At 41.3% G+C, this 26515-nt stretch overlaps 1 protein-coding gene and 1 pseudogene across 3 annotated transcripts; both read left to right on the top strand.

Annotated features, from left to right (window-relative positions):
- The first annotated feature begins 3106 nt into the window (after positions 1–3106).
- On the top strand, positions 3107–25380 carry Plac8l1 (PLAC8-like 1). 2 transcript variants are annotated; one of them, XM_087593219.1, is made up of 4 exons: positions 3107–3202; positions 15874–16010; positions 23728–23864; positions 25107–25380. In XM_087593219.1, exons 1-4 carry the CDS (start codon positions 3186–3188, stop codon positions 25245–25247), a joined length of 432 nt encoding a protein of 143 aa, XP_087449345.1. In that variant the 5' UTR covers positions 3107–3185; the 3' UTR covers positions 25248–25380. The 2 variants fall into 2 exon arrangements, with proteins under 2 accessions (XP_087449345.1, NP_001434063.1); NM_001447134.1 differs by lacking the exon at positions 3107–3202 and adding an exon at positions 3424–3644.
- On the top strand, positions 20071–21545 carry LOC147999760 (small ribosomal subunit protein uS2 pseudogene; annotated as a pseudogene). Its single transcript, XR_015642517.1, has one exon. The product of XR_015642517.1 is annotated as a small ribosomal subunit protein uS2 pseudogene (transcript).
- Positions 25381–26515: the final 1135 nt, after the last annotated feature.

The raw sequence follows: 26515 nt of genomic DNA, 5'->3' as shown, positions 1-26515 counted from the left end.
CTGGCAGACCAGCTCTCTTCAGGCAGGTTTTGTGTCTGAGGGTTGTGGGACAGCCCCAGCTCTGGGCACAGATGGAACTTATTGTGGGTTTTTTTTTTTTTTTTTTTTTTTAAAGAAAGGGTTTCTCTGTGTAGTCCTGGCTGGCCTGGAATGTTGTAGTCCAGGGTGGCCTTGGACTTGGAGATCTGCCATCTTCTGCCTCCCAAGTGCTAGGATTAAAGGTGAGTACTGCCATGCCTGGCTTAATGTTTTAATATTTTGATATTCCCTTTGAAAATATATTCCCTTTGATATTCTTAAGAATGTGGGCTTAGGCACTCATATCTCTGGGTCTGAAGCTAGCCTGGTCTACAGAGTGAGTTCCAGGATGGACAGGGCTGCACAGAGAAACCCTGTCTTGAGAATCCCAAACAAAAAATGTATGGACTTAACACTAGTGGCTTGTTCAGTTTTTTCTCTTCAGTGTCTTGGATATCACATTTATATTAGAGCAGTAGTTCTCAACCTTCCCAATGCTGTGACCCTTTAATATTGTTCCTCATGTTGTGGTGACCCCCCTATCCCCACCATAACATTATTTTCATTGCTACCTTATAACTGTAATTTTGCTGCTTTTATGAATCATAATGTAAATATCTGTTATTCAGAATTCTGATATGCAAACCCTGTGAAAAGGTCATTCAACTCCCAAAAAGGGGTTGTAACCCACAAGTTGAGAATCACTGTTAAAATACCCCAAACTTGGGGTATTTTTTTTTCTTTTCTTTTTTTTTTTGGAGCTGGGGACCGAACCCAGGGCCTTGCGCTTGCTAGGCAAGCACTCTACCACTGAGCTAAATCCCCAACCCCCAAACTTGGGGTATTATAAATTAAGTTTCTAATTGTTCACTGCTATGCTGTACACTAAGTCTAACTAATTTCATGTTAAAACAAAACCCTAAAGTAGAGTAGAATATTACTCTTCTATGGGTCTTGACGAATGTAATAAAGGAATGCTTACTGCATTTCCAATTTGTTCCTTTCATTTCTTGTGATGGTAAATTGAGAGGGGTGCTGTTCGGAGCTTTGCTACTAGCCTCACAGATCTTCAGAGTACTTGAACTGTAGCTGGACCAGAGCTCCATGTGCTGTAACTAGTTTACATTCCAGATCTTAAAGACTCAGCATGTAAAGAATGCATTTATCTCTAACACTTTTTAAAATATTGATTGAAGGGGCTGGAACAATGGCTTAGAGGCTAAGAGCACTGACTACTCTTCCAGAAAACCAGGTCTTAATTTTAGGAACCACATGGTAGGTCACAACTGTCAGTGACTCTGATCCAAAGGAATTTGTCTTAGTCAGGGTTTCAATTCCTGCACAAACATCATGACCAAGAAACAAGTTGGGGAGGAAAAGGTTTATTGGGCTTACACATTCACATTGCTGTTCATCACCAAAGGAAGTCAGGACTGGAATTCACACAGGGTAGGAAGCAGGAGCCGATGCAGAGGCCTTGGAGAGATGTTACTTACTGGCTTGCTTCCCCTGGATTTGTTGTTGTAAAAATATAAAAATAAAAAGGTATAGTTGTCTTTTTTTGTTTTTTGTTTTTTTTGTTTTTTGTTTTCGTTTTTTTGGGTATAGTTGTCTTTTACCCCGCTAGCTCTGGCACCATAGTGTCCCAAGATATCTGCTGGATATCTTGGTGGAAACACATCCCAGCCGCACACTTTCCTACACTCAAACCCTCACATAAAAGAACACACAACACAATAACCTTAGATCCAATTGATAAGATATAATTGCCCACTTAAACATACAAAGCCCGGTACCATCCATCCCTTAGGAGCATTGATAACAACCTGTAAATACACAGAGCACAATTTTAACATCAGCTGCCATGGCTTCTCACCCTCTCTCTATCTCCTCTCTCCTGTCTCTTCCTCTCTGTTCTAGTCTCCTCCTCTTCTTCAAACTTCTCTCCCGCCCATCCTTCCTTCTCCTCCAATGACAGGCCTCCTTCTATCCTGTACCTACCCCTCACCTGTACTTTACAAATTCAATGGGGAAAAGGTTCTGGTGAAGTCACCTGATTCCTGAGTACATGACTAGGCAGCTGTCCTTGGGGCAGTGGAATTAGCATCAAAATACAGATAAGTTCAGGGCAAACCACAACGTGGCTTGCTCAGCTTGCTCTCTTATAGAACCCAAGACTACTCACAATGGGCCAGGTCCTCCCTGCTTGATCACTAGTTGAGAAAATGCCTTTAGTTGGATCTCCTGGAGGCATTTCCTCAACTTAGGTTCCTTTCTCTGTCATAACTTCAGCTTGTGTCAAATTGATATACAAAACCAGTCAGTACAGGATTTGACACCTTCTTCTGGTCTTCTGTGCACCAGACATGTACATGAAACAGACATTCATGCAGACACAACACTTACACAGTTAAAAAAAAAAAAAAGAAAGAGAAAGAAAAGAGATTAAATGCCAACATAGTATTGTCTCACATTTATTGGGTTAAGTTGGCTTGCTTCTTTGTGCTTTTTGTTTCACTTGACAAACAGAATTTAAAATAGCTCAGAATGTATTTCTATTAGCAATATGTCTAGGGGTTTGTTGAAATTCAAACTAAACATTACTTTCATTGAACCATTTGAAGATAAATTATCTCAGTTTGTTCCATTTCGAGACTTGATAAATTCCAGGATTCCCCTTGCCAATGATAGTTTGTGACAACTTCCAGGGCTTTCTGTTCCAGAAACACCTTCCTGGATGTTATTTCCAAAGCTTTCAGTGCAGGCCACTTCTCCCTTTTTAAAAAGAGCACTCTCAGCATGTTCAGTTGTGAAGACTTTGGATACTTCTGTATCCAAAGGGAGAAGGCCCATTTGAGTTAAAGGAAACCCCTTCACTTTTCCAGCCATGTATGATGTGGTTCTTTTACCCCCATTTGTAATTAGAAATATATGGTTCAAGGTTCAATACTTCTATATATTGGGGATCGTCTGTTCTCAATCGCTTTCCTTAATGGTTTTCTGATTCTTTGAAGACTTTTTTCCTTGATAAGCAGGCTGGAAGACCTTTTTCATCCTGCTTTTGGGTAAATTATGGAATTGTGTCATCTTTCAGGACTGAACCACTGGTCCTGTTGATGAAGCCTTGTCTAATAGGGTAGAAAAGTGCAGCTTCTGAGACAAGAGACATGGTGGCACTAGCAAGGTGAGTACTTAGTAAAGTGTACCCTTCAATACACTCCCTTCAGTCTCTCCCTTCAGATTAGAAAGAAACGACAGACCCTCAGTTGGGCATGTGCTGTCTTCAAAAAAAACAAAACAAAACAAAAAAACCCCCAAAAACCAAAAAACCCAAAAAAACAAAAAAAACAAAAACAGTGTCCGTCAGACTGCTATGACCTCGGGTTCCAGAATACCAAGGTAACATTCTTTTAAAGGCATGCTCCCCTTTGGTTTGAATCTGAGTTTAGAGTCAGTCTCCTTATTGTCCAAGGGGAAGGATAGCCAGGAGACAAGACACTTCTAACAATGAGCTGGCTGGGACATCATTTCTCCAGGTGGTGTGAGGACATTTCCTTGCTCAGTACACACATACCACTCTTCTCACCCATGCCCTCTGAAGATGAGCATTTAATCTCCGACTTGAGGTAGGAAGTCAGGGGACTGTCTACTCAGGGTTTGCTGTTAGTTGGAACATCTAGCCAATCTCTTTGTGAAAGGGGCCAGGGAAAGAATAATAGCTTGTAGGGAGAATGGAGTTACCTAGTGCCATGTGTACTTGAAAAGGGGGCCACCTGCTTGGCTTGTGAAAGGAGAAGGCCCATTTGAGTTAAAGAAATGCTTCATTCTCGACTTAAAATGTCCCGTCTTAGCCAAGTGAAACTTTTATTTCTGGTGTCTGCCTGTAATTTCCATCCCTTTGATATAAAAATCTCAGAGCTTCAACTTTAATTAAGAACTGAAGTAAACATGGAGGCTTGAGTAGAAGGCATGATAAATTCTCAGCACTGCAAGTTTGATTAAAGGATTAGTAGAAACTGCCAACCTGATGTCCTGATGTATTCAACATGAGGGGGCATTCAACATTGGGTGGGAAAGGTGTCTAGCTTCTTAGAAGAGGGAGTTGGAACAGAGTGAAGCCAGAAAGAGGCATGACACAGTTTACCAATTTGACAGCATTACTAGGTAGGAGGAGCAGATGAGACTGACTGCCGTCTCTGTCTCTGTCTCTGTCTGTGTCTCTGTCTGTCTGTCTGTCTGTCTGTCTGTCTGTCTGTCTCTCTCTCTCTCTCTCTCTCCTTCTCTCCAGGACCACCATCTTGCTTTTAGTACCAAAAGTTCTCTATCTTAGTAAAATATTTCTCCTGGAAAACTGAGATAGTTGGTTATCCCAACTATATTTCAAGGCATTTGGGTAGTACATATATTGACTAAAAAACAAAAACAAAAACCAATAAAAACAAAACCGAAAACCAATCAACCAACCAACCAATCGACCAACAAAAAAACTGATCCAGATTTCCTTGCCTTCTTTGTTGCTCAGGAAAGCAAAGAATGCTCATGTTATATACTGGATGCTGACGTCTTGTTAATGGTAGCTGCCATTAATTGTGTGTCTACCAATGCACCAAGTACATGATATTGTTGAATGTATATGGAAACTAAGAGCTAGAGTACTTAAAACACAGAAGGAGGAGGAAGATGAGGCCAGAGAGGAGGTCAGTGAAGGAATCTTTCTTAAGCAAAAAGAACTGGAATGTAGCTGAGCTAGGGTTGAAGTTCAGTGGACACAATCTTCTCTTTCTGTTTGTGAATGGACAGCTTCTTTGACTAGCATAGTTTTGTGGTCATCCATCATGTCCAAGCTTGTTCCTGTTCTTCAGGGTGGCATAAGCATTGTCATAGATAGGGTTTTACTACTGTGAACAGACACCATGACCAAGGCAAGTCTTTTTTTTTTATTTTTTATTTTTTTTCCTTTTTTTTTATTTATTAACTTGAGTATTTCTTATTTACATTTCGAATGTTATTCCCTTCCCTGGTTTCTGGGCCAACATCCCCCTAACTCCTCCCCCTCCCCTTCTTTATGGGTATTCTCCTCCCCATCCTCCCCCCATTACTTCCCTGCCCTCAACAATCACGTTCACTGGAGGTTCAATCTTAGCAGGACCAAGGGCTTCCCCTTCCACTGGTGATCTTACTAGGCTATGCATTGCTACCTATGAGGTCAGAGTCCAGGGTCAGTCCATGCATAGTCTTTGGGTAGTGGCTTAGTCCCTGAAAGTTCTGGTTGCTTATCATTGTTGTTTGTATAGGGTCTCGAGCCCCTTCAAGCTCTTCCAGTCCTTTCTCCGATTCCTTCAACGGGGGTCCTGTTCTCAGTTCAGTGGTTTGCTGCTGGCATTCACCTCTGTATTTGCTGTATTCTGGCTGTGTCTCTCAGGAGAGATCTACATCCGGCTCCTGTCGGCCTGCACTTCTTTGCTTCATCCATCTTGTCTAATTGGGTAGCTGTATATGTATGGGCCACATGTGGGGCAGGCTCTGAATGGGTGTTCCTTCTGTGTCTGTTTTAATCTTTGCCTCTCTCTTCCCTGCCAAGGGTATTCTTGTTCCCCTTTTAGAGAAGGAGTGAAGCATTCACATTTTGATCATCCATCTTGAGTTTCATGTGTTCTAGGCATCTAGGGTAATTCAAGCATTTGGGCTAATAGCCACTTATCAATGAGTGCATACCATGTGTGTTTTTCTGTGATTGGGTTACCTCACTCAGGATGATATTTTCCAGTTCCAACCATTTGCCTATGAATTTCATAAAGTCATTGTTTTTGATAGCTGAGTAATATTCCATTGTGTAGATGTACCATATTTTCTGTATCCATTCCTCTGTTGAAGGGCATCTGGGTTCTTTCCAGCTTCTGGCTATTATAAATAAGGCTGCTATGAACATAGTGGAGCACGTGTCTTTTTTATGTGTTGGGGCATCTTTTGGATATATGCCCAAGAGAGGTATAGCTGGGTCCTCAGGTAGTTCAATGTCCAATTTTCTGAGGAACCTCCAGACTGATTTCCAGAATGGTTGTACTAGTCTGCAATCCCACCAACAATGGAGGAGTGTTCCTCTTTCTCCACACCAGCATTTGCTGTCCCCTGAGTTTTTGATCTTAGCCATTCTCACTGGTGTGAGGTGAAATCTCAGGGTTGTTTTGATTTGCATTTCCCTTATGACTAAAGATGTTGAACATTTCTTTAGGTGTTTCTCAGCCATTAGGCATTCCTCAGCTGTGAATTCTTTGTTTAGCTCTGAACCCCATTTTTTAATAGGGTTATTTGTCTCCCTGCAGTGTACCTTTGTGTGTTCTTTGTATATTTTGGATATAAGCCCTCTATCTGTTGTAGGATTGGTAAAGATCTTTTCCCAATCTGTTGGTTGCCGTTTTGTCCTAACCACAGTGTCCTTTGCCTTACAGAAGCTTTGAAGTTTTATGAGATCCCATTTGTCCATTCTTGATCTTAGAGCATAAACCATTGGTGTTTTGTTCAGGAAATTTTTTCCAGTGCCCATGTGTTCCAGATGCTTCCCTAGTTTTTCTTCTATTAGTTTGAGTGTGTCTGGTTTGATGTGGAGGTCCTTGATCCACTTGGACTTAAGCTTTGTACAGGGTGATAAGCATGGATCGATCTGCATTCTTCTACATGTTGACCTCCAGTTGAACCAGCACCATTTGCTGAAAAAGCTATCTTTTTTCCATTGGATGGTTTTGGCTCCTTTGTCAAAAATCAAGTGACCATAGGTGTGTGGGTTCATTTCTGGGTCTTCAATTCTATTCCATTGGTCTATCTGGCTGTCTCTGTACCAATATCACGCAGTTTTTATCACTGTTGCTCTGTAATACTGCTTGAATTCAGGGATAGTGATTCCCCCTGAAGTCCCTTTATTGTTGAGGATAGTTTTAGCTATCCTGGGTTTTTTGTTATTCCAGATGAATTTGCAAATTGTTCTGTCTAACTCTTTGAAGAATTGGATTGGTATTTTGATGGGGATTGCATCGAATCTGTAGATCGCTTTTGGTAAAATGGCCATTTTTACTATATTAATCCTGCCAATCCATGAGCATGGGAGATCTTTTCATCTTCTGAGGTCTTCAATTTCTTTCTTCAGAGGCTTGAAGTTCTTATTGTACAGATCTTTTACTTGCTTGGTTAAAGTCACACCGAGGTACTTTATATTATTTGGGACTATTATGAAGGGTGTCGTTTCCCTAACTTCTTTCTTGGCTTATTTCTCTTTTGTGTAGAGGAAGGCTACTGATTTATTTGAGTTAATTTTATACCCAGCCACTTTGCTGAAGTTGTTTATCAGCTTTAGTAGTTCTCTGGTGGAACTTTTGGGATCACTTAAATATACTATCATATCATCTGCAAATAGTGATATTTTGACTTCTTCTTTTCCAATCTGTATCCCCTTGATCTTCTTTTGTTGTCTGATTGCTCTAGCTAGAACTTCAAGAACTATATTGAATAAGTAGGGAGAGAGTGGGCAGCCTTGTCTAGTCCCTGATTTTAGTGGGATTGCTTCAAGTTTCTCTCCATTTAGTTTAATGTTAGCAACTGGTTTGTTGTATATGGCTTTTACTATGTTTAGGTATGGGCCTTGAATTCCTATTCTTTCCAGGACTTTTATCATAAAGGGGTATTGAATTTTGTCAAATGCTTTCTCAGCATCTAATGAAATGATCATGTGGTTTTGTTCTTTCAGTTTGTTTTTATAATGGATCACGTTGATGGTTTTCCATATATTAAACCATCCCTGAATGCCTGGGATGAAGCCTACTTGATCATGGTGGATGATTGTTTTGATGTGCTCTTGGATTCGGTTTGCCAGAATTTTATTGAGTATTTTTGCCTTGATATTCATAAGGGAAATTGGTCTGAAGTTCTCTTTCTTTGTTGTGTCTTTGTGTGGTTTAGGTATAAGAGTAATTGTGGCTTCATAGAAGGAATTCGGTAGTGCTCCATCTGTTTCAATTTTGTGGAATAGTTTGGATAGTATTGGTATGAGGTCTTCTATGAAGGTCTGATAGAATTCTGCACTCAACCCATCTGGACCTCAGCTCTTTTTGGTTGGGAGACCTTTAATGACTGCTTCTATTTCCTTAGGAGTTATGGGGTTGTTTAACTGGTTTATCTGTCCCTGATTTAACTTCGGTACCTGGTACCTGTCTAGGAAATTGTCAATTTCCTGCAGATTTTCAAGTTTTGTTGAATATAGGCTTTTATAATAAGATCTGATGATTTTTTGAATTTCCTCTGAATCTGTAGTTATGTCTCCCTTTTCATTTCTGATTTTGTTAATTTGGACACACTCTCTGTGTCCTCTCGTTAGTCTGGCTAAGGGTTTATCTATCTTGTTGATTTTCTCAAAGAACCAACTTTTGGTTCTGTTGATTCTTTATATGGTCCTTTTTGTTTCTACTTGGTTGATTTCAGCTCTGAGTTTGATTATTTCCTGCCTTCTACTCCTCCTGGGTGTATTTGCTTCTTTTTGTTCTAGAGCTTTTAGGTGTGCTGTCAAGCTGGTGACATATGCTCTCTCCTGTTTCTTTCTGCAGGCACTCAAAGCTATGAGTTTTCCTCTTAGCACAGCATTTATTGTGTCCCATAAGTTTGGGTATGTTGTACCTTCATTTTCATTAAATTCTAAAAAGTCTTTAATTTCTTTCTTTATTTCTTCCTTGACCAGGTTATCATTGAGTAGAGCATTGTTCAACTTCCACGTATATGTGGACGTTCTTCCCTTATTGTTATTGAAGACCAGCTTTAGGCTGTGGTGGTCTGAAAGCACGCATGGGATTATTTCTATCTTTCTGTACCTGTTGAGGCCCGTTTTTTGACCAATTATATTGTCAATTTTGGAGAAAGTACCATGAGGAGCTGAGAAGAAGGTATATCCTTTTGCTTTAGGATAGAATGTTCTATAAATATCTGTTAAGTCCATTTGGTTCATGACTTCTCTTAGTCTGTCTACGTCTCTGTTTAATTTCGGTTTCCATGACCTGTCCATTGATGAGAGTGGGGTGTTGAAATCTACTATTATTGTGTGAGGTACAATGTGTGTTTTGAGCTTTAGAAAGGTTTCTTTTACGTATGTCGGTGCCTTTATATTTGGGGCATAGATATTTAGGATTGAGAGTTCATCTTGATGGATTTTTCCTTTGATGAATATGAAGTGTCCTTCCTTATCTTTTTTGATGACTTTTAGTTGAAAATTGATTTTATTTGATATTAGAATGGCTACTCCAGCTTGCTTCTTCTGACCATTTGCTTGGAAAGTTGTTTTCCAGCCTTTCACTCTGAGGTAATGTCTGTCTTTGTCTCTGAGGTGTGTTTCCTGTAGGCAGCAGAATGCAGGGTCCTCATTGTGTATCCAGTTTGTTAATCTATGTCTTTTTATTGGGGAGTTGAGTCCATTCATGTTGAGAGATATTAAGGATTAGTGATTATTGCTTCCTGTTATATTCATATTTGGATATGAGGTTATGTTTATGTGCTTTTCTTCTCTTTGTTTTGTTGCCAAGACGATTAGTTTCTTGCTTTTTCTAGGGTGTAGCTTGCCTCCTTATGTTGGGCTTTACCATTTATTATCCTTTGTACTGCTGGATTTGTAGAAAGATATTGTGTAAATTTGGTTTTGTCATGGAATATCTTGGCTTCTCCATCTATGTTAATTGAGAGTTTTGCAGGATACAGTAACCTGGGCTGGCATTTGTGTTCTCTTAGGGTCTGTATGACATCTGTCCGGGATCTTCTGGCTTTTATAGTCTCTGGCGAAAAGTCCGGTGTGATTCTGATAGGTCTGCCTTTATGTAACTTGACCTTTTTCCCTTACTGCTTTTAATATTCTTTCTTTATTTTGTGCATTTGGTGTTTTGACTATTATATGACAGGAGGAGTTTCTTTTCTGGTCCAATCTATTTGGAGTTCTGTAGGCTTCTTGTATGTTTATGGGCATCTCTTTCTTTAGGTTAGGGAAGTTTTCTTCTATGATTTTGTTGAAGATATTTACTGGTCCTTTGAGCTGGGAGTCTTCACTTTCTTCTATACCTATTATCCTTAGGTTTGATCTTCTTATTGAGTCCTGGATTTCCTGTATGTTTTGGACCAGTAGCTTTTTCCGCTTTACATTATCTTTGACAGTTGAGTCAATGATTTCTATGGAATCTTCTGCTTCTGAGAATCTCTCTTCTATCTCTTGTATTCTGTTGGTGATGCTTGTATCTACGGCTCCTTGTCTCTTCCTTTGGTTTTCTATATCCAGGGTTGTTTCCCTGTGTTCTTTCTTGATTGCTTCTATTTCCATTTGTAATTCCTTCAATTGTTTGATTGTGTTTTCCTGGAATTCTTTTAGGGATTTTTGTGATTCCTCTCTATCGGCTTCTACTTGTTTATTTATGTTTTCCTGCATTTCTCTAAGGGAGTTCTTCATGTCTTTCTTGAAGTCCTCATGATCAAATATGATTTTGAATCTAGATCTTGTTTTTCTGGTGTGTTTGGATATTCAGTGTTTGCTTTGGTGGGAGAATTGGGCTCCGATGATGCCATGTAGTCTTGGTTTCTGTTGCTGGGGTTCCTGCGCTTGCCTCTTGCCATCAGATTATCTCTGGTGTTACTTTGTTCTGCTATTTCTGACAGTGGCTAGACTGTCCTATAAGCCTATGTGTCAGGAGTGCTGTAGACTTGTTTTCCTGTTTTCTTTCAGCCCGTTATGGGAACAGAGTGTTCTGCTTTCGGGCATGTAGTTTTTCCTATCTACAGGTCTTCAGCTGTTCCTGTGGGCCTGTGCCCTGAGTTCACCAGGCAGGTCACTTGGAGCAGAAAAGTTGGTCTTACCTGTGGTCCCGAGGCTCAAGTTTGCTCATGGGGTGTTGCTTATGAGCTCTCCAGGAGAGCAGCAACCAGGAGGACCTGCACCGCCCTTTCTGGGAGCCCCTGTGTACCAGGGTTCCAGATGGTGTTTGGTGTTTTCCTCTGGAGTCAGAAATGTGGGCAGAATGTAGTCTCTTCTGGCTTCCCAGGCGTGTCTGCCCCTCTGAAGGTTTAGCTCTCCCTCCCATGGGATTTGGGTGCAGAGAACTGTTTATCCGGTCGGTCCCTTCAGGTTCCGGTGGTGTCTCGGGCGCAGGGGCTTTTTTTTTTAAAGATTTATTTATTTATTATATATAAGTACACTGTAGCTGTCTTCAGACACACCAGAAGAGGGCATCAGATCTCATTACAGATGGTTGTGAGCTACCATGTGGTTGCTGGGATTTGAACTCAGGACCTCTGGAAGAGCAGTTAGTGCTCTTAACCACTGAGACATCTCTCCAGCCCCCCAAGGCAAGTCTTATAAAAGATAACATTTAATTGGGGCTTATAGGTTTAGAGGTTCAGTCCATTATAATCAAGGCATGGCAGTATCCAGGCAGGCATGGTACAGGCAGAGCTGAGAGTTCATGTTCATTGTCATCTGAAGGAAGCCAGGAACAGACTGGGCATGCTCAGGCAGCTAAAAGGAGGGTCTCCAAGCCCACCTCCACAGTGACACACTTCCTCCAATAAGGACACACCTCCTAGTAGTTCCAGTCCTGGGCCAAGCATCTACAAACCATCACAAGCATGCCTTGGGGAACATATACAGACAAGGTGCCCAAGAAGTTACAGTAATTACTTTCATTCATAGCAGTCTCAGAATAAGATAAGCCACTCCCTTTCTCTTGGTTTAATATTCTCTCTCTCTCTCTCTCTCTCTCTTTCTCTCCTGCTCTCTTTTGATAAGACTTTGATAGATAAGATTTTTGCTATGCAGACCTGGATGGTCTCAATTCTCCTGCCTTACTCTCTTAGGTACCAGATTACAGGTGTGCACTGTCATACCTAGTCATCGTTGTATTCCTAATGGGACTACTAAATGCCTGGCACATAGAAAGTGCACAGGGAGGGACTGGCATTATTTTAATCATGATAGATGAGCAGTAAGCTTAAACTGAAGCATCTTAGCCAACATCTATAAATCTAAACCTTTTAATATAAAGTCACTGAAGATTTAGAGTGTTAGAGTTCTTACTGAGTTCAAAACTAGGCAAACACACACACACACACACACACACACACACACACACACACACACGCACACACACACACACAAATAATTTTTTTCCAACAAGTAAAAGTTACCATCTCAATTACTTGATTTGGAGTAGGTAGAAGCTTCCTTGCTGTGATAAAAGGTGTTATGCACATAATTTTAAGATAGAAGCACAAAATTCTTGTCTACGGCTGCAAGCTGTAAATGGTTCATTTCAGAGAAAAATCTTATCCAGGTGCTCAGCCCTCAGAAACTCCTCCACTAAAATCAGAGATGATTGAAGCTCTTAGCATAATGATGGAAGTCTCACTGATAGGCATCACATCGAGAAGGAAATGCCTTATAGACAGATGCAGAAAGCTTTTAGGCCGCCCTCTGCTTTTATTTCATCAGGTTCACACCTGAGAGTTATGTCCTCTACTACAGAACTGGATCACAGTTCAAGTTGCATAATTTAGCTCGCAGGAGCTAGATTTGAGAAAGGCTCCAATACAATAGAAGAGACAGTGCATCTATTTGATCCAATCAGCAAATATTTATCGTGTATGCACTCAGCTTCAGAGTAGTGTGCTGGATGCTGGGCATGCAAAGAGGAACAACAGCATGCATCCCCTGGCAACAAGGAGCTCAGATGGAAGGAGCTGGAATAGAACCTGTGTGAAATCGAATTCTTCAGGACCAGTTTCAAATGTTCATCAGTGGCTATGACGAAACCAAACCAAACCAAACCAAACTAAACCAAACCAAACCAAATCAAACCACCCCAAAACAAAACAAACCAAGCCCTGGCTCAGGTGGAATTAATGAGAACTAATTTATTCTGTTCTAGAGGCTAGCATTCCGGGCTTGGGGGAGGGAGTACGATTGGTCTTTGAGGGCTCTCCTGGCTCAAAGGGCGCTTTGCTTTCTTGGTCTTTCCTTTATATGGGCGGAGACCTCTCCCTTCATCAGTCCCGTTAACTTAGGATTCCGTCCTTCTGATCCTTTTAACTTCCTCCCTGTGAGTCTATGAATCATCTCCACATACAGCCATCCTGGGGGCTGGGGTCTCACTATTGCATTTCGCTGTACTTGTCAATCCACAGAGATAACTCCTAACTTCAGAACAAACATGAACACATACACATGACACATTTTCTCTCTTCCCAGGCATCTGAGAGGAAAATGAAAGGCTCTTTTACAAGTTTGGCTTGATATTATCTGATTACATGCAGCTAATTAGCCACTGGCTTCTGTTTTTCAGCAGCAATTCCTCTGGGAATTTTTGAGAAACAAGAAACTTAAATGTATCTTTAAATGTAATAAACTATTTGTGAGTTAGACTGCATGTGGTAGCATAAGCCATCACTCTGTAGGCAGAGGCAGATTCATCTCTGTGAGTTCTAGGCCAGCCAGGACTACATAGTGAGACCCTGACTCAAAAACGAAAACAGGACTCTAGAGATGGCTCAGAGGTTAAGAGCACTGACTGCTCTTCCAGAGGTCTTGAGTTCAATTCCCAGCAACTGTATCTGTAGTGTGGCTCACAACCATCTATAATGGGATCTGATGCCCTCTTCTGGCACTCAGGTGCACATGCAGATAGAACATTTATTCATACAGATAAAATAAAAAAAAAATCTTAAAAAACATTAAAAAAAAACCCAAAACTCAAAACAAAACCAAAAACACACCAAACAACAAAATTCATGAGTTCTATTTGGCAGTGACATGGACATAAAGGTAACTTTGAATGTTTGATTTATGTTTTATACTTTTTTTTTCTGAGTCTCAAGGACATATAGAATCTTAAATTGCTAATGAGACCTTAAGTATTCTCTGTAATGCCTAGCAGATAAAAGGATGAGGGATGCTCTGGGGACCCACTGACAGTTCTGAGCTGTTTCCCAGTGTAGGATCCTGGATCTCACTGGATCATTGAACTTGATGTATTCCAAGCGTCCTCCCTTCTTGTCTCCCTCCTGTTCGGTTTCCTTGCCATTCCTGTCACATGGACATCACCTAGCTGGTGAAGACTTGGAACCTGTTGGAGTCACCAATGGCCTCCAGACCCACCGCAGGAGGCATCAGGTGCTAGCAGAAGGCTGGCTTAAGAATTACCTGGAAACCTGTTGTGGTACTGACTTCTGGACTTGGAGACTGCAGTTGGTCTGGGGCGAGACTTTGGAATTTGTTTCAATAAACATTACCTATTTGGTAATGTTTTGGCTGTGTCACTTTGTCACATCTTGTCACTGTGACAGGATGCATGAAATAAACAACTGAAAGGGAGACTGATGTATTTTGGCTTACAGTTAGAGAGATTTCAACCCATATTATTTTAGCTCCATTGCTTATGGGCCCATGTTGAGGTCATATGGTGGGACTGTATGAAGGAAGATAATGTGTACATTAAGGTAGATAGGAAGCGGGGAGGGAGGACAGAGTGGCCCCAGGCCCCAGAAAGGCAACTTTTAGAGTCATGATCCCAATGAAGCACGTCTTCCAAATAGCCTTACTGCCTAGAGCTTTCCAGAACCTCTCCAAATCATACTGCCAACTTTGACACAGTCTGTAGGGGACATTTCCTGTTCCACTGTAGCAGGTGGTATTGGTGTGATGGGAGAAGACATATCATGACATCATATTCTCTCGCTGAATTTATTGGTCTAAGTCTGAAGGTCTCTCTAGGGTAATACAAATGTATGATTGTTCAGATGTCTTTCACTTTCAGCCCCAGGCCATCTAGAACTTGGTGACCCACTGTTACAATGGTTCCTGGGGAAACAGTATTGTCTTGTTTATTTGTTGTAAATGAGAGGCAGGATCCTTCCTTAATTTTCCAAAGCAGATTAGCGATCAGGTGCAAACACTTCATGGGGCTTGACTAACCGGAAAATGACAACACCGCAGGCTCAGACTCATTCTAGGCCCCAAGCTGACTCCACACTGACCCGACTTTCCCATGAAGCTCGAAGCAGCTTAACTTTATCAAGTGACACCTGACTGGTGCCATTTTCCTGGCTGAAATCCAGGCAAATCTTTCCATCTCAGAAGCAGGAGGGAGTTTTTTTTTCCTCTTCCCCTCACTGTTGGAGCCTAGTCCCTTGAACATTCATTTCCTAATTTAAAACTACAGAAAGTGGAACTATCCATCCCTTTCAGGGAAAATCAACTCCAAGTTAAACTTAGTGATGCAGCTGTGGGACATTCTGCATGGGTGCCATCCACGCATGGACTCCAGTGGCCTTGCTCAGGCTTCCAGGTGTTCACTTAGTCATCCTCTCTGCAATCAAGGCGCATCATTCTTGGGCTATAGCTTACATCATCTTGCAATGCTCTCTCTGGAGACAGTACACTAACAATAGGCTTCCCACTTAGAAAATAAATCTCATCAGATCGTTTACCCATCTGAACTAGCAGGCTAGTAGAGAGCTTAAACCACTTAGCTGAGGTCACGTCACATGAAGGACATGCTGGGGTCTGATCTGATGTCTTTGTTTCAAGTTTATGAATTTAGCTACCATGAAATTCTGGCAAACACTGGTAGATTGGATATTGAACTTGAGTGACAGGTTGATTCTTAATGGAACCCCCCCCCCCAAAAAAAATATGCTGAAAGAGCAAGATGGTGAAATCAGCTTGGATTAAGAATCGGAGGCTCTCAGCATCATGGGCTCTGATCTCCTTTTTATTGTCCTGTCTTGATTAATGGTTACCATTCTGCAGCATCTTTGTTGACTAGTTAACCATCATCCTTGACTCTCCAGGAGCCATGTGCCAGCTTGTGTCGTGGTGAAGCAGCCAATCCGTGGAGCCAGTGGCAGGACCACAGTCACAGCTATTGTTCAGACTGGTGGGGACTGGAGCACCGGCCTCTTCAGTGTCTGCAGAGACAGGAAAATCTGTACGGGTTTCCTTTTCACTTAAGCGTCTCTTTACCACCTCCCCCCTCCCCCAACTTCCCCCACTCCACCCCTAAGTCCACCCATCCCCCCAATCCTGAGGAAAAGCTACCCCAGCTCAAGGTCAAAAAGTAAATGATTTCTGAAAAGCTCAACTAGTCTAGTGTCTCAAGCCTACTCCTCAGTTGAAAAAAAAAAAAAAAAAACCCAAAACAAAACGTGCTTTTCAGCAGTGTAGGTCTATTCATAGGATAAGTGTGGTATTTAAAAAAAATTTAATGATAAAATCCGTTGTTGACAAAGATACATAATATAGCTTCCCTCATCCACTATTGACCTGATAACTACATTTCTAGGAGCTTAGTCTATGAAATAAATTGTCTGCAAAGTTTACCAGGAACATTAAAACTGCAGCACTGGTTACTGTAGCAACGCTTGGAGGTATACATATCACATCCATCTACTGAATTATTATACAGCTATGGAAAGTCATGTAGGAGAGTGACATTTAAGGGTAAAAAGGTAGTTTGTATACAGTTTTATTTTTACTCATTTATTATTTCCGGAAAGGGTCTCACAATGTTTCCCTGGTGGTCTGGAACTCACAGAAAGCCCTCTGCCTCTGCCTCCTTAGTGCTGGGATTAAGGGTGCATGGTTCCACACCTGGCTTACATGTGGTTTTGGATTCAAGAAGCCAAGTGAGTACCAAACCCTGTTCACTAGGCTGCGTCTGGAGGCAGTGAAAGCATTTAGAAATAAAGTATACAAGGATATGAATATAAGTATTTACAGCAGATGTCTCCCGATGGCAGGCTGACAAATGTTTCAGTCTTTATTATCTCTTGAATATCTTCATGAAGATTATGTATCACTCTTATACTCTAACACTGAGAGTCCAGATAGAGTACACATACGTAGAAGGCTACGGAAAGTTTTAAAAGAAAATATACTTTAAAATTTAAAAGCACCATTTATAAAACAGAAAAAATATGAAGGATGAATAGTTATACCCCTTGGATATTTTGACACATCCCTCCTACTCCCAGATTTCTTTACTTATGTGTGCACATAATTTTCACAAATAGAAGGACTGTAAATACCCATTACTTTGCATATGTTTAGGTTGTGAACACCGCAGAAGCACATCTGGAGCTAATTTCTTAAATTACTTTATGGATCCCCTTGTGCCATAGTTTATTTATGCAGAAACCCCTGTTGGTGAACCTTTATGTGGTTTATTCAAACCAATGCTGTGTGAATATGCTTATTCAGATGTTATTTTTGCATGGCATAAAGATTTCTGTCTTGGGTAATAGCTAATGGGTAAATTTGCTGACCAAACAGAATATGTCTCTTTAAATCATGGTGTTGCCTGGTGGCTTTCTTCTGGAAGGTGAACTACTAATTCACACTTTCACTGGCAAAGCATGAACATCCTCTGTTCCTCTCTAAAGTGTCGTATTATTGGAAGGTTCAATTCCTTTGGAATAACTGAACTGAAATGTGGTGTACTCAAGTTTCCACCTACTTTATGACTTTGCTCTCTGGGCCTCCACACCACAGCTTCTTGTCTTTGTCTTGACTTGCCTGTGAGGTAGAAGGATATCACTCCACATACAGGGGAAGAGACTAGGCCTGGGCTAAGGTAGACTAAGGGAGCTGGTGTAATCTCTAAACTTGTAGGTATAAAGAAAGAGGCTGAATGTATCCCACAAATCCCTACTGACCTTGAACTCTGTTAAAGAAGACAATATATGACTAATAACCCATTGATACACTCATCTTATATAAATGAGGTTTTACAGAAAAAGGACCCATGTCTCTTTGTAAAACAAATTTCTACTTGTAAACAAGAGCAAAAACAAAAAATCAATTTGGAACATTTCCCTCCAGGTTTTTTTTCTCTATGTTTACCTGTGTATCCATTAGCATTGTATACTATTGCTTTGTAACTCTTTAAGCAAAGCATAAATGATATCAAGCTGTACCTATTATGCAATTTGATTTTTTAAAAATTCATATTGGTCTTAGAGACTTAGCCATATTGGAATTTAATTGATCTTTTACTACATCCTTTTAGAAAAAAGTTTATGTGTGTGAGCGGTGTGTGTACAGGTGTGTGTACCAGTGTGCATGGGCATCTGATATCTTCTTTTATCATGCACCTCTTTTTTCCCTTGAGACTGGGTCTCTCATAGAACCTAGACCTTGGCTGGCAGCTATTAAGCTCCAGCACACCCGTCTCTGTCTTCCACAGTCCTGGTGTTTCAGGTATGTACACTGCTTGTTATGTGGGTGCTAGTGTCCAACCTCAGGTCTTCATGGTTGCACAACTATTGCTTAACCACTGAGCCATCTCTCCAGTCCTTTTGCCACATTCTTAGTGGTTCTACACTCATGTTTTATTTGGTCTTTGGACCACTGACATACACTTACAATTTAAAATTTTATGATACAGACAGTGCTGCAGTGACTATCCTTGTAGGTCCCTTTGTGTGCAGTTGAATTGCATGACTCTAGGTGCTGATAAGTGAAATTATTCATCCCTAAAAGGTTTTGAATCTTACTAGGCTGAGCAAAGTTATCATCTAATGTGATCAGGCCAGTTTCCAGATCCATATATTGTTACTTATGTCCCCAAGTATATATTAAAAAGGGGAATTCTTGTGAGGAGCAAGGGACTTCTGATAGCATTAATATGCCTTCCTAATGACATTACTGTTGTCCATTGGTATTTCCTTTTCAGCATGCTACCCACTCACGTACTATGCAGTTTCCTTTTCTCTTGTCTTCTTTTATGAATGATTTATAAGAGTTCCTTCCATGTTCTACATGCTAACCCTGTTCTCAGATATCACTGCAAAGCCTCCCCCTTCCTTCTATTCTTGTACATCTCTTTTTGGGGTCTAGCCTAAGCCTCCTCATCTCCAACCACACTCCTCACCAGGCAGAGCAGTGACACTTGACCTAGAGGCTTCTTCCAAATGAATTCACATGAGGTCAGACCACCCTGTGGCATAAATATAGTGCATCCTGCCCTGGAATACACAAATCCACATGTGCTATGGCAGAATGGCAAGGTAAAGCAGGAGAACATATGGACATATATGTAATAGTAGGGGTCTTGTCTCTGCCCTTCCTTAACAATGTTATAAACATAAGGGGGAATTGCTCGATTCTTCTGGAGATTAAGTGAACGAATTGTAAAATGGGTATAGCAAGAGGACCCATTTTATTCATCAGTTGGTTTTCTGAGATAGGGTCTTAGTAAGAACAGGCCATCCAACAATTTTCTACACAGCACAGACTGTTCTTGAACTCATGAACCTATTGTCTGATATCCTATTGCATAAGTGCTGCAGTTGTGGAGCAAGCTATCATGTAGGCCTTAAAAGTGCCTAGTTTGTATGACTATTTCAAAGATTAAGTGAAGTGATATGTACAAAATGTTTTCCGTGAGAGCTTGGCTAATTTTCTGTGAAGATTAGCTATTGTGGAATAAAACTTTGGACTTCATATGTTTTTTTTTCTATAAACCACAGCTGAACTCTATTTCAAAGTGATTGAATTTGAGTATTGTGGTTTGGATGAGGATGTCCCCCATAGGCTCATATGTTTGAATGTTTGGCACGTCGTTTGGTAGAATTGTTTGGCAAGGATTGGAGGTGTGGCTTTGTTGGAAGAAGAGTTACTGTTTTTTTAGAGGGATGAGCTTTGAGGTTTCAAAAATCCACACCATTCCCAGTTAGCTCCCTCTCTGCCTCTTATTTGTGGATCAGACATAAGCTCTCAGATACTGCTCTAGTTCCATGTCTGTCTGTCTACCTCTGTGCTCTCTACCGTGTTAAATAAGGACTTTAACATTCTAGAACATGAGACCTCAAATTCAATGCTTTCTTTTATAAGTTACTGAGGTCATAATGTTTTATCACCTCAGGAGAAAAGTAAGACAAATATCTAAAAAGCACACTTATATAGCATGGCTTTCTGACAGAAAGATTAATAATAATAAGTTTTTAAAAAGCAGATTTTCTTTTCTGTGCTGCTCAGGGACAGGTCCATACAGCATTATTCTTGATTCTCCATGTAGCTTAAAGGGAAGCTTACACAATGTCTGGAGCCCTTGATGTCCTGCAGAAGGAGGAGGATGTCCTCAAGTTCCTTGCTGCAGGAACCCACTTCGGCGGCACCGACCTTGACTTTCAGATGGAGCAGCACATCTATAAAAGGAAAAGTGACCGTATCTACATCGCAAAACGGAAGAGGACCTGGGAGAGGCTGTTACTTGTCTCGTTATGGTTGCCATGGAGAACCCTGCTGATGTCACTGTCATCTCCAGGACCACTGGCCATTGAGTTGTGCTGAAGTTTGCTGCTGCTGCTGGAGCCACACCCATTGCTGGGATTTCACACCTTGGATCTTCCTAACCAGATCCAAGCTGCCTTCAGGGAGCCACAGCTTCTAGTGGTGACAGATTCCAGGGCTGCTCCCCAGCCCCTCATGGTAGCCTCTTATGTCAGCCTGCCCACCATTGCTCGGTGCAACACAGATTCTTCCCTGCGCTATGTGGACATTGCCATACCATGCAAGGGAGCTCACTCAGTGGGTCTGATGTGGCTGCTGGCCCGGGGAGTTCTCCGCATTCGAGATACTGTTTCCCAAGAGCACCCATGGGGGGTTATGCCTGATCTTCATTTCCACAGAGACCCAGAGGAGGTTGAGAAGGAGGAGCAGACTGCTGCTGAGAAGGCTGTGACCGAGGAGGAATTTCAGGGCGACAGAACCGCACCAGCTCCTGAGTTCAGTACTGTTCAGCCTGAGGTGACTGACTGGTCTGAGGGTGTGCAGATGCCCTCTGTGCCCATCCAGAAGTTCCCCACACAAGACTGGAGTGCGCAGCCAGCCGCTGAGGACTGGTCAGCAGCTCCCACAGTATACAAATGGGTTGGAGCTACCATGGGTCCTGGGCTTCCTTGCAGACACCTGAGCAGAAGGAAAAGGTGGAAGGAAAAGAAAGTTCCTAAAATCTGAAAAAACAAAACAAAACAAAACAAAACAAAACAAAACAAAACAAAACAAAACATCCCCCACCCCCAGCAGCTTCTGGGTCCTAACAATGAGGCACAGAAGTACTAAGGCATAATGAGCTTTACGGTGTGCTTACAGCTTAGAGACGTGTAAACAGAATCGATCAGGTGCTTAATTTGTCAGCTTTACAATTAAGCAAATTTTAATTAATTGCCTTATTTGTGGGAGTTTGCAGTATTTCATAATCTTCACCGAACGTGCCATTGATTTCAAATTGCCCTAATTCAAGGTTGCTGACGCTAGGAGCCCTCTGTTCTCGCTGTAAATCTCGCTAGTTTCTCTGTTGTTCAGACTAGTTGTCAGTAGAAAGTTGAGTCTCCTCATGTGCTTGGAGATTATTTTTCATTGCTGGGGACTGATCCTTGTCTATTCTACAAATACACTACCACGGATCCCTATCTCCAGTTGGGATTTTTTTTTTAATTCAGATTAAAATGTCTCAGAATTACTTGAAGCTATACTCAGTTTGCTCTCAGCTACATGGTTCCTACCACACCTTTGTTTCTGGTGCACCAGAAGCTGCAGTGACTAACACTGTACACAGGCTACCATGGCTCAAATAAAAACTCCGACGATAGTAAACAATGGTAAATAATGGTCATGATGTCAAGCCATTAGAAGTTTCGGATGTTGTTGGAGGGGGTATGAAATGGTCCAAATGCTTTGGACGATTGTTCATCTATATTTGTAGAATTAAACATGTGCACTTATAAGAAACTACCCAAATAAAAGGAAACATATGTCCTAATGTAGAATTAGAGGTATGACCATATAAAGACTTAAATGACCATATAAAGGCATACAAACACATAAAGCATAGTGGTATTAATATAAAAAGTGGAGCTATAAAATGTCAATTAGTGGGAGAATAGATCAACAATTTATAGATTATCCATACAGTAAAATGCTATTTATCCAACAATAAGAATTATAGATTCATATAACATGAGTAAATCTAAAACAAAACAAAAACAACCCCCCCAAATACTTGATACCATACAAAACCAAAATAGTTATAAAAGTAAATGTGATTCCCTTGAGATGAGAGATGAGAGGGGGCAAAACTTACTTATGGGGATAAAAGTCAAGGCTGTGTTTCCCTCGGGAGTAGGGGTGGGAAGGATGGGGGGATTTACTGTGTAGAAACATGACAAACACTGGGGGAGAGCAACGATCCATGTTTCCTGATGCATAGGTGAACACAATTATTAAACTCAAAGTGAACACTTAAGGTTTGTTCGCGAATCTAGAATTACCCTTGCTTATGATGTGTGCTGTATAGTTTTATGCCAACCTGACAGAAGCTAAAGTCTCTAAGGAAGGAACCTCAATTAAGAAAATACCTTTGTAAGATGGGGCTGTAGACACAAGCTTGTAGGGCATTTTCTTAATTAGTAATTAATGGGAGAGGGTCCAGCACATTGTGGGTGAGACCATCCCTTGGCTGGTGGCCCTGGGTTCTATAAGAAGGCCGGCTGAGCAAGCCAGGGAAAACAAGCCTGTAAGCAGCACCCCTCCATGGGTTCTGCAGCAGCAGCAGCTCCTGCCTCCAAGTTCCTGCCCTGTTTGAGTTTCCGTTCTGACTTCAATGATGAACAGTTATTTGAAAGCATAAGCCAAAGACCCCCCCCCCCCCAAGTTGCTTTGGTCATGGTGTTTCATCACAGTGGTGATAACCATGACTAAGACAATGTTTCCAAAGACTGGTCATTGTGGTATTCTTGATGGTTCATAGTCTCCACTATTTGAAATCACCAGGGTTGTCATCTTGTGATGTTAGATGATGTAACGTCTAAACTGCAGATCGGGATCTCTTAACCTGTGACTCATTAATAGTTTTCAGTGGCTCTGTGAATGCCATGACAGGGAATGCACAGTTTGCCTGCCCATGTGCAAGTACTTCCATTTTCCCTCTGAACAAGTTCACAACAGCTGTTATATTCTCAAAAGGCTCTGTGGCCTCAAACATCTTTAGAATAGAATTCCTGAAGAGAGTCCGTTTAGGCTGTGTAGCAACCCATATCAATAGTTAACAGCCAATGAACTAATAAGTGGAAAACGTTTCCAGTTGACACTCATGGGACTGATCACCTAATAGTTTACAGATTAAAATGGAAAATGTCAGTGGCTCTGTGAAGCTAACAAAAAATTAGAATAACCTCTGACCCAAGAAATAGAATGAAATCCTGGTAAAAATAGGAAATAGTCAGTGTATACCCAAAAGATTTTCTGTCATTATTATAGAAAGAGATGTCTGTTTTTCAAGAATATTCTAGTATTCTAGATCTGTGTTAAGTACTGAAATTGGAAGAACATAAGAAGCATTAATTATTTCAAAAATTACCATTTTTGACAAGGGAGTAAAAGCCAGTTGCCATAATCCATGCTAACAGAATTGTGTCTGGTTCAGCTTTGGCAATATTCAACAAGGAACTCAATTCAGCTGTGGGTAGGTAATGGCGATTTTCTAACTTGGAGTTTTGAGAATTATTTATCCATTCCCTGTCCCTGGCTGTGGGTAGACAAGGCGGTGTTGAAATTGATGACACAGGGTTGTGAATCTATTTAAGATATGAAGTTGTTCCCCGAATATCTGAGAATGCTGGTTTACTTTTATGTGCAATTGACAGGTTTCTGGGGTCTGTTTTGTCCCATGTGTCTTGAGTGTGACATTGCCAGGCATTATGGAGAGTGTCTCTGTTGGCCACTGTTACCAGGGTCCTCCTTTGCACTGAGAATTGGCACCAGAGAAAGACATAAGATACAGGTAAGGGTAATTGAGGTATGTATGAATCTCAATCTTCATGAAAATTTGGATGCTTTTCAAACCTATGATTTCCCAAAGTGATGGGGGGGTGGAGAGAGAGAGAGAGAGAGAGAGAGAGAGAGAGAGAGAGAGGTGTATTGATGAAGATGGCTACCAATTTTAATTTCATACTTAATGGAAAACTGTGGGAAGAAAGTTCTGATTTCATTATTTACTAGGAGTTATTTATTATTTACTAGGAGTATAGTAAGGGATGTTTCCTAGAAGAAATTATAACGAAGACTGTTGGTCAGCAGGCTTGGTCAAACTGTTGGACAATTTATACTTCTGAGATGTGCTTTGATGCATGGAAATAGGTTATAGCTGTTCTCCCTGCCCATCTACAAAAATAAAACCACACATATGTCTCTTATTACTTCACGACAGGACAGATGGAATAAAACTTTATTTGGAGGATGCACTCGTGAGGTCTGACTTAACGTGTAGCCTGTGTGGCACATGAAAATTTTACTTATAAGGTTCTCTGGGGTCTTTATCTTTCAGTAGAGCCAAGATGCACAGACACAGATGGTCTTCAAAAAGGAACCTTTTGTGTTGGGTACAGACACAGATGCAGACAGACAGACAGACTGACTGACTCTTCTTTCTCTCTCACACATAGATCTAGGTATTTTGTGGGATGCTCTCTAAAATATATTTTTACATTAAAAAAACAAGACATAGACTTACATAACTATTCAAATAAAAGGAATATACACATACCTGCATGCATGCATACACACACACACACACACACACACACACACACACACACACACACACACACTTGTACTGGCAAAGTTTGCCTGGAAATGTAACCAATGATTGTCTCCATGCAGGTAGTTGGATGACTAGGGCCAGCTCTGGGGGAAGGGAAGGGAGATTTATTTTTTACTTCCCATCCCTCTTTACAATGGGTATTTGGGGCCATTTTAAGTTATTATCCACTACAAAATGTTAAGTATAACGAGTCTAAGAGACACTATAATGAAAAATAGGAGATTTCAGTAAGAGGTACATATCAAGATTGAAGGGGCATGACTGTGAACTGTAGTTCTTGACCAGTCTCTGCTGGATACTTGGGCCACCTAGTGTCCAAAGTGTTAAGTGTCTCGGTGTCTTGGAAGCAGAGGGTGGGATGGGCCAACATTACACAGGTTCTTAGAGACAGAAACGGTCTTATATAATTTGCTCTTGCCCTAGGGGACCCTCTGTGAAGACTGGGTGGTGGTGCATTGCTGCTGGCCTTTCTCCATCTGTCAGGTGGCCCGAGAACTTAAGATGAGAACCTCTCAACTCTACGAAATCTGTGAAGTCCCCGAACTCAAGGACACCCTGGTCTGATAGTTCCTCCTCTCCCCCTCACTCTCCTACACCTTCCTCCCAAAGTCGTCTCAAAAAGATTGTTCTTTTGTTTGTTTTGTTTTCCATAAGTTTTCACTGGACTAGGAGAATAAATGATTTGCTCACTAGTGTATCTACTGTGTTATGATTTCACTGAGCTCTTTAGTATTTTCTGACTTTGCTATTTCAGTCCAGCCATGCACAGTGCCTTCTCCAGGTGAATGATGTGTGCTCTCATCCCATGGGTTTTGGGAAGTTGACTTTTCTCTAGTGCCATCCTTTCACTTTTATTCTTTTGTTTTTTAAAATTGTGTATTTTGCCTTCACGTGTGCGTGTGCGTGCGCGCGCGCGCGCGTGTGTGTGTGTTTGCACCATGTGCATGCTAATGCCACAGATTCCCTGGACCTGAAGTTACAGACAATTGTGAGCTTCCATGTGGATGTTGCAAGTTGAACTTGGCTCCTTTAGAGAAGCAGCCAGTGCTCAGCCATTTCTCCAGATGCCATTCTTTCTATAAGAGGTGCCTGTGCAGCTGGAAAAATACTCTGTATCTATTGTAACAACCCACTTTCCTCAATGTATCAGTGACAGGTGGGCATGATTAACTAAGCACCATCATCTTTGAAACAGTGAGTCACCGCCCTTCCTCTGATGCAAAACACTCATCATAGTTGCACAAGAAGAAATTCTGAAGTTCATGGTGGTCTTGAACTCTTCTTCAACACTTGTAGTATCTTTACTCTAGGCTCAAAATCACAATTGGGCAAAACTTGTGGGTTAAATTGTGCTTTCTGTTTTTCCTACACTCCACGAAAATGTGTTGCAACCCAACCTCTGGTATCTGTGAAGGAGATCTTATCTGGAAACAGTCTTTGCAAACATGATGAAATTAAGATGTCAATAGGGCAGGACCTAATGCGGCATGGTAATAGGTGACCTTTAAAGAAAATGTAGAGGCAGAGGATGGTTATGGGAAGATGGGTGGAGATTGGAGTGATGATGTCATCAGGCAAAGACTGCTTAGGGACGCTGAAGCTGGAAGAGGAAAGGGAGAACCCTCCCTTCAGAATTTTGAAGAGAACATGGTCCTGCCAATATTTTGCTTTTGAACTTTAGCTTCTAGAAAAATGATAGAATAAGTCTCTGTTGTTTTAAGACACCAAGTTTGTGGCAATTTATAAAACAGCCCTAGGAAGCTAGTACGGCAGCCGCCTACCTCTCGAAGTGAGTATGCCCTCCATCCAGGTCTTGCCAGGTCAAGGGCACA

Source organism: Rattus norvegicus, chromosome 18, assembly GCF_021556685.1.
Source record: "Rattus norvegicus strain SHRSP/BbbUtx chromosome 18, alternate assembly SHRSP_T2T, whole genome shotgun sequence".
Lineage (NCBI taxonomy): Eukaryota > Metazoa > Chordata > Mammalia > Rodentia > Muridae > Rattus > Rattus norvegicus.
Note: the sequence above shows the minus strand (reverse complement) of the source record. Positions and strands in the feature narration are given on the sequence as shown.

What these genes read in the sequence shown, in the direction of transcription:
- Plac8l1 (NM_001447134.1), top strand. Translation starts at nt 3,526, where the DNA reads ATGAGCTGGCTGGGACATCATTTCTCCAGGTGGTGTGAGGACATTTCC. An exon ending in CATTTAATCTCCGACTTGAG is followed by an intron (nt 3,645 to 15,873) that starts GTAGGAAGTCAG and finishes TTGACTCTCCAG; the next exon opens with GAGCCATGTGCCAGCTTGTG. An exon ending in GAGAAAGACATAAGATACAG is followed by an intron (nt 23,865 to 25,106) that starts GTAAGGGTAATT and finishes CTCTTGCCCTAG; the next exon opens with GGGACCCTCTGTGAAGACTG.